The sequence below is a fragment of the Apis mellifera genome, linkage group LG1, assembly GCF_003254395.2.
Source record: "Apis mellifera strain DH4 linkage group LG1, Amel_HAv3.1, whole genome shotgun sequence".
In the NCBI taxonomy this organism is placed as follows: Eukaryota; Metazoa; Arthropoda; class Insecta; order Hymenoptera; family Apidae; genus Apis; species Apis mellifera.
In genome coordinates this window covers 10,929,149-10,937,241 of record NC_037638.1, presented here as the reverse complement: position 1 = coordinate 10,937,241, position 8,093 = coordinate 10,929,149, and the positions used below count along the sequence as shown (strand labels likewise).

At 26.2% G+C, this 8,093-nt stretch overlaps 2 protein-coding genes across 6 annotated transcripts; one reads left to right on the top strand and one right to left on the bottom strand.

Annotated features, from left to right (window-relative positions):
* The first annotated feature begins 4 nt into the window (after positions 1-4).
* LOC410726 (putative E3 ubiquitin-protein ligase UBR7) lies at positions 5-2,308 on the top strand. Of its 3 annotated transcripts, none has more exons than XM_006568623.3 (8): positions 5-203; positions 279-442; positions 525-713; positions 812-961; positions 1,042-1,153; positions 1,263-1,438; positions 1,530-1,689; positions 1,775-2,308. In XM_006568623.3, the coding sequence occupies exons 2-8, from the start codon at positions 302-304 to the stop codon at positions 1,924-1,926; spliced, it is 1,080 nt and encodes a 359-aa protein (XP_006568686.1). In that variant the 5' UTR covers positions 5-203; positions 279-301; the 3' UTR covers positions 1,927-2,308. The 3 variants fall into 3 exon arrangements, with proteins under 3 accessions (XP_006568686.1, XP_006568687.1, XP_016768585.1); XM_006568624.3 differs by having other exon boundaries at positions 5-208; XM_016913096.2 differs by lacking the exon at positions 5-203 and having other exon boundaries at positions 219-442.
* Positions 2,019-7,631, bottom strand: LOC408592. 3 transcript variants are annotated; one of them, XM_006568626.3, is made up of 8 exons: positions 7,489-7,631; positions 6,189-6,306; positions 4,540-4,734; positions 4,176-4,283; positions 3,827-4,043; positions 3,017-3,257; positions 2,738-2,922; positions 2,019-2,633 (listed from the first exon to the last, which is right to left on the bottom strand). In XM_006568626.3, exons 2-8 carry the CDS (start codon positions 6,300-6,302, stop codon positions 2,512-2,514), a joined length of 1,182 nt encoding a protein of 393 aa, XP_006568689.1. In that variant the 5' UTR covers positions 6,303-6,306; positions 7,489-7,631; the 3' UTR covers positions 2,019-2,511. The 3 variants fall into 3 exon arrangements, with proteins under 3 accessions (XP_006568689.1, XP_006568688.1, XP_006568690.1); XM_006568625.3 differs by lacking the exon at positions 7,489-7,631 and adding an exon at positions 7,254-7,456; XM_006568627.3 differs by lacking the exons at positions 4,540-4,734; positions 7,489-7,631 and adding an exon at positions 7,254-7,457.
* Positions 7,632-8,093: the final 462 nt, after the last annotated feature.

The window sequence follows — 8,093 nt, the reverse complement described above, 5'->3', positions numbered from 1 at the left end:
CAATAGTGATTAAATTGTAGGAACTGAACGGAAGGAGTCGCGCAAAACAACACGGAACGTTACAAGACGTGGTTTAGTGTTATTTCATTGGGAACATTATTTTTTTGAATTTTTGTCGTTTTAGAAATGTAAATAAAGCATAATTAATAATAGTAATTCGAAAAGTATTTTAATTGAACAGAGATTGATTAAAAGAAAAAAAAGTGAGGTTAATAACCTTAATTTCAAATTTTTAATAATATATTAAATAGATTCGAATTAAATTGGCTCACTATTAGGTGTGGGATATAAATTAAACAAAATGTCTGAAAATGTTGAGGAAGTTATCGAAGAAGAAAATTCAGTTACAATGTTAGATGTACTTCGAGAAGAGAATCAATTAGAAGAAGATGCGTATGCGGTTTTGGGTGCATCTGATGACAAAAATTGTACTTATAGCAAGGTACAATACTTATGATATAAACACTAATTTTATGAATATGAGTTTGAAATTTAGCCTTGAGTAAATCATTTAAATTTTTTAGGGTTATACACGACAAGCCCTTTATGCATGCAAAACTTGTTGTCAGAAATCAATGCGAGCAGCAATTTGTCTTGCTTGTAGTTTTCATTGTCATGAAGGTCATGAACTTATTGAATTATATACTAAAAGACATTTTAGATGTGACTGTGGCAATTCAAAGTTTGGGGAGAAAAAGTGTAATCTAGATGCTGTATGTTTGTTATCGATTTTTATATTTTTATTTATTTTTTATTTTTTTTAATATGATATTTCGTATTTAATTATTTTTAAGAAATCTTTTGTTTGCAGTCAAAGGATTCAATAAATTCTGAAAATCAATATAACCATAACTTTGATGGTCTTTATTGTATTTGTGAAAGACCATATCCAGATCCAGATGATACTGTTAATGATGAAATGTTACAATGTATAATCTGTGAGGATTGGTATCATTCAAAGGTAATATATTTATACATTAATATATTTGTTGAGACAGTTTTAGATTAATTGTAATTAATAATTGTAATTAATTTTACTAGCATTTAGAATGCGAAAAGGAAATGCCAGCAGATGCTGCATATGATGAAATGATTTGTGCTGGTTGTATGAGACAGAATGATTTTCTTTGGAATTATGCCAAGAAATATACAGGTACTTTGAAATTGGTTTGATTATTTTGATTATCATTATCGTTATTATCATTATTATTTTAAAATTATATTTTAATAGTTTAATGTATACATGATAATGTTTTTTATAGTGACAGATGGTTCTAACGGGGACAAAGAAGATGATGAATCAATCAATGTTGAAAATCAATTGAAAGAATGTACAATGCCAAGGAATAATTCTGCAAAAAGAATACCATCACAAGGAAGTTGTTTTTGGATAGAAGGATGGAGAGCCGCTCTGTGTACTTGTAAAACATGCAAAGAAGTAATGCTTTCATTTATTCAAATAAAAATTCTTAATTCCCTACATTTATAAATCTAAAATTTTTATAATAACAATTTATAATTATATATAGCTTTACCGAGAGAAAAATATTGCATTTCTTCTTGATCCAACGGATAGCGTACATGCTTACGAGGAAGCTGGTAAAATTAATAGCCGAGAATCACAATATGAAAAGGGTATGAAAGCTCTTGCTTCTTTAGGTCATGTCGAACAAATGACGGCTATCGAAGGTAATTTATTAAAAATTTATTTGATTAAAAATTGTTTAAATGATAATTATTTCGTTTATTTCATGATGGATACATATATTGGCAGAATATAATAATATGAAGGAACGATTGAAACGATATTTGCAAAAATTTGCTGAAAATAAAAAAGTCGTACGAGAAGAAGATATAAAGGAATTTTTCTCAGAAATGGAATCGAAGAAACGACCAAAAGTTGTGATACCTACATATTGCCGTTGAAATGTATTAATTGAATATTATGGAAATTTTTCGTTTCTAATAGAAACAAAAAGTCGATGTATTGCAAACACTATTACAAGTAATATGTTCTACTTTTATATATTTCGTTTATTGCAAAGCTTAGTTGCGTGATACTAAATTATTTCGGATGTAATTCTATATTGAGGTTTAAATGTAACTTCCAATAAATCATAACCTTTTTTCGATATGAAAAAACAAAAAAGAAAAAGGAAAATGGAAGGCAAAAAAAAAGCATTTAATTATTTTTAAGAAACCTTGATTTTGATTTATCTTTTCGATGATATAATTCAATTCTTGATCATATTTAAATTACGGATAAAGACAATTTGTTAAGATATGTAAAATACGAAGAAAGAATATCGAAAATATTGTAAATACAATATAACTAATAAGATTCAGTAACAGAAATATTATACATATTTCTAAAAAAAAATTTTAAATGTGTTATAACAACGAAAAACAAAAAAGAATAAGAGGAACAAGTAAGTAACAATTCAATATCTTGCGATGAAATAGTCAATAAAATTTTCGAAGAACGAACTATTTAATTTGTTCAACGAATTTTCATTGCATTGCAGAAACTGTTGATTCATCATGCAATTGTAATGGTATCACCAAAACCGGCTGCGTAGGATTTGGTTTGTCCGTATAGATAGACCAGGTTTTTTTGATACAGTCAAAGATACCTATATTTGTATAAATATTTGATCGATTTACTTTTTATGATAATGATAATTTAGTCGCATAAAAGAAGAAAAAAAAAAAAAAACAAATAAATCAAAAAACCTACCGGTAGCTATGGTTTTCACACGACCGTCTTGATAAACTTTATGTTCATCGTCCGTTTGATCGCTTAGAATATTTATAACATCTTGGTATGATTTAGCAGGAGAGTATTTACAAATGACAGCTTCTCTTTTGATACTACTATCTATAATAAGACCTTTTACTTCTGGTATCTTCAATCGGAGATATCTATAAAAAAAAAAAAAAGAATTAAAAAAAAAATTATCCGAAAATAACCCTAAAATGATGATTAAGAAGGATATTGAAAAAAAAATAAAATTACTTGTTACAGTGAAATGTATTCTCTCCAGGACTAACAGTTAAAATACTCAATTGTGATTGCGTATCATTAATGTTGCAAGGACCAACTTCAGCATTATGGAACATTCTATCCCCTTCTTGCATTAAAAAAGTCATATTTACTGAAAATCCTTCTGCTGCACCGAAACCTTCATTTCTTAAAATCTGTTGAGCTTGCACATAATTTTCCGCAGTCAATAGCGCTCGAGTTAAGAAGTACCTGGCTATTTGGTATAATTCCATTTATGATTTTTAAAATGAAAAATTATTTAAAATAATTTAAAATAAAAAATTATAAACTAATTTAAATTAAAAGAAAGGAAATGATATAATATAATATGATACAATATAACAGGTGAAAATTAATAATTAAAAAAATCTTTCTTTCTAAAGGTACATACATATATACCATAAAAAATTACAAAAAAGTACGAAGTGATTTCTCATATAAAGATAAAAAAAAATAATAATAGAATAATATTTTCTCGTCCGAGATTTTTCGAAAAAAATTGAATTAGAAAATCCATATGCATGTATGTATGTTATTTGCATATTGCATGATATATATCTACTATCTGTTTATAATGCAATGTGTATTTATATATAATTAAAAATTCAAGGAAGTACAAAAAAAATATTTTATGCTTATAAAGTTATATATAAAATAATAATTCATGTAGATGATTAAAAGAAATATTTAAATTATTTAAAATAGTCAAGAATATTAAAAAAATAATAATAATAATAATAAAAGTATTATGAATGCTATAAATGTAAATAAAAACATACTTACGCGTTTTACCAGACCTTAAGGTAGCAGCACTAAGTGTATTGATACTATAAACGAGACCATGATGATTGTAACCCATCGTGTATCCTGGTAAAAATCCAGCATAACTCAAAGATGTAAATTTCTCTTCTTTATTATCTGGTTCAATTACATGCGCAGAAACTAAGTACCAATGATTTAACGTCTCGCTAAGTGCATCTTCATTGTGTCCTAAAATTTCCTGTTGCAAGATATCGATAAAAAAACATCATATAAAAGAAGCAAATAATATGAGATTATTATTAAGGTTTAATAGATCTATCATCGATAATTGCATTCCATCGCAGATATAATGTTTCTTCTTATCACTCACTTGTCCTGGTTGATTGCACATAATAGTTGAACAACCAATCGGTAATGTATTCTCTTGTCCTTCGTTAGCCACATTTGGCAAGATATCATCTAAATGCATGAGAAATAACTGTAAGAAGAAAAAATCATTTGATCGAGTTTTTTATTGTTTTTCATTAATTCGTTTCTTTTGTTCGAGTAAATTTAGTTTATTATTAAATTTTTTTAAGAAAAAAAGAAAAAAAAAAGTATAACAGATTTACTAATTATAAATTCATTTGTATACAAGGCTAAGAGAAAGATATGCGGGAAACAGTTGCGCGCGCATGTTTGCACGTGTTTACGCGCGAAACAAAACTTTTCAAAAAGTGACAATAGTTGCGTACCTTGTAAAAAGGGACGTTCGCACCGGCGGCTGTTCCTCGAATTTCTTTCAGATATCCAGGAAACTGTTGTTCTACACAGGCAAGGGTCTCATCGTAAATTTTTCTACCCACTTCTGTTTCGTAAAGTGATAAATAACTTTTAAGCGGTTCATATATATTGATGAAATTCTGAATTAAACCGGAAAATGTTTGACCCTGTGTATAAAGAATATTTTATAAGAAAAATATAAAAATATAGGTTTTAGAATAGAATCGAAATCAATCTTTTCAACTGGACTTTTCAATACAATAACTATTCAAACTATTGATTTTTTTCTTTCTTTATTTCTCATGTTCTTTTCATCCAAAGAACTTGAGAATATCATATTTCACATTTAATACGCGAGCATTATTGTAAAATCTGTATATTATTTTTTTGAACAGCAAACTTCTCAAGTTGCATAATATTATGTAACTGAACGTTACGTAACACACTCAATCTCTTGGAATCACAGGTGTGAGAAAGATTCAAATCTTATGTATGTAATTTATTGGTATAAATAAAACATCAATAACTAAATAATAATTGAATAATATTGAAATAAATATGTAAAGAAAAGTAGAAAAAAAAAAATATATTTTTTAAATTAGATTCAATGATTATAATATATTTGCATATCTGTTCAATTATTAATATATGGTAAAAATTATATTCATAAAATTTGAATAGAAATTTATATAATTCAATAATTATTTATATATAACAATGATATATAAAGTGGTATAATCGAATAAAAAGTGAATTTTATGTGAAAAAATAAGTTCAAAATAGAATAAAATTTTTTTCATTTAAAGTTTTGTTTATCAAAGTAAAATAAGTTTGATAAATTTTTAAATTAAAATTAACTATTTTCCGATCAAATTTTCTACGATACATGTAAATGAACCGTCGATAAATCTACATACAAAAATAAACAAAAAATATAAATTAAAATTTTATGGCTTAAATCCTAGTTTTTAAAAAAATCAGATTGGACATATATACAATCAAAAATATAATTGACAAGTTTCTAAATTCAATTTTTTTTTTTTGGAAAATTAATTTTCAAACGAAGAAAATTTATTTTACATTTTTTGCTTACTTTTATATGTAGAACCGGTTATCGATAATTTATTCATAATATATCATATAATAATATTAATAGTCTAGTCGTACTTGAAAAATTTTTCAATTTTTTTCTTAAATTATATTTTATTTTTTCACCTACTTATACTTCTTATGCATTTGTACCACCGATTACACAACACCCTATATATTATACACAATGATACGATACATAGGTATGTCTGGTATGTCGATTAAAAATCGATCGAAAAATTCAATAAAAAAATTAAATAAACATAACCTCTAAAGATAATGAGATTAACTCGAGATATTAACTTTTCATTTTATTTTTTCAAACATAATCAAATGGTGCCACGATCATTGGCAATAATAATTTATATCTAACTTATGTAACTATTCACGATTCCGTTTCTTAAGTTTATTTCTTTTCTTTTTTCGTTTACCACTTTTATTAAAGAATATAAAATCGCGAATATAATATTATAATACGAGCCTCGGAATAGATATATCGAAAAAAAAAAAAAAAGAACAATCGAATTCTTACAATATCAAAACCAATGTCGTAATGAGTTCCTCTAGTGTGTATGATGCGGACTGCTTGCCTTCTTCCAATATCCTCCTCTGCCTGGTTCGTCATCGTTTGATCGGATGTTGTCATTTTTCTAAATAACGAAATGGTTAATGTGTTACAATTAATTAATTATTTCATGTTTTACACATGCATTCTTGAAAACGTTATCTTTTTAGGATAACTCATTTCCTTTCCTCTACTCCCCATTTCGATACACTTTCCTCTATCGATTTTTTAATTGATTATCATTAAAACTCGATATCGTTCAACAACTTTCTTCCATTCCGATCTTTTCTCTCTTTTATTAATTTGCTTTCTTTGGATCTCGTTTATCTATTTATTCTTTTTATTATCTATATCCTAGTTTCTTATCAAAAAAACTACAATTTGTTTGCTCATTTGATTAATGCTAAGTGCTCTATTAATTTCGGCGCTATTTCGCATAAGTTAATATCTGAATAATATTATTTCAATGGTAAAATATTCTTTAAAGATAAAATATCCTTTTTTTTTTACTAGCATTTAAAAATATAATATATGTAATAAAAATTATTTTTCTTGTTTTTTTTTTTTTTTTAAATATCTTTAGATTTTGAATTCCTGTAATCTAACTTCAATATTTCAATGTTAGTATAACTAAAAAAATATATATATAATTATTGGAGAATTTTAATTAAGAAGGATAGAATTATATTCCATTATGTTTTTTTGTTATTTGAACGAACGAAGGATCGAGACAAATGTAGAATAAGATAAACACCGAGAAACATTAAACAAACGAGGGAGATTCAAATAACGTATCGTAAATAAAATTATAATGTAATAAAAATGGTAATTGAGAATCTTTAAGCGAAAAAAAAAATACAAAAAAAAAGAAAACAAGAAAAACAAAATAACTGTACGAAAAATATATCCATTTATTGTTATCAAAAATGTTAAATTCACTGTGTATCCGAATATTAAAAAAATGTATATCCATAAAACAAAATTAATAATACCGCATCACATTCGTTGTCACTTTCTCTCTCTTAGACTTACCCAAACGATTAAACACGTATGAAAACGATAAGAAGAAGAGAAAAAAAAAATGTAAAAATTCGCTTGGATGAAAATCAAAGTGAAACAACAAACACCGTGGAATGGATATAAGATGAAACGAACGTAGCTAACGTCGTTCTGATGATGATTGTCGCGCGGAGAGACTGACACTTCACGATTGGCTTCCGTTCGCTACGAAGACCGTCTAAGTCTAATCTACCTTTTATCGACTTACATCAATTAGCAGTAGTTTTACGGCATGGATAGCCAAAGTTACCTCCAGGGGAGAAAGAATTCGTCGACGTTTTAAAAAAAAAAAAAAATCGCATTGTGCTCCCTACCCTTCGCTTACTTGCAATCTTGTCACACGGACTTCTTGTCTTTCCGATCTGATCTTTGATATTATGTATTCGCGATCGAATAGAATGAAAGTAGGTATGCGTTTTTATACACGTGACAATGGTATATTGTATTATATTATGAGAAAATAATTCTTTTCTCTTTTTTTATTTTATAAGAATATCCAATGTATACATAAATATATATATATATATATATATATATATATATATTATATTATATATATATATATATATATATATATATATGTAATATGTATTATCATAATAATTAGTAATAATTCTGATTTAGATTAGAAGGTAAATTTAACTTAGATTTTTTTAACTTAAATTTAACTTAAATTTAATTTAGAATTTTTTTGGATTTTTGATATATGAATAGAAGATAGTACTGTTGATTGGCGAGGAAAAAAAAATCAGTGAATTCTTTCAGATTTCATACAAATGAATAAAAGAGGAATGAAGTTTTTCGTGGTTAATC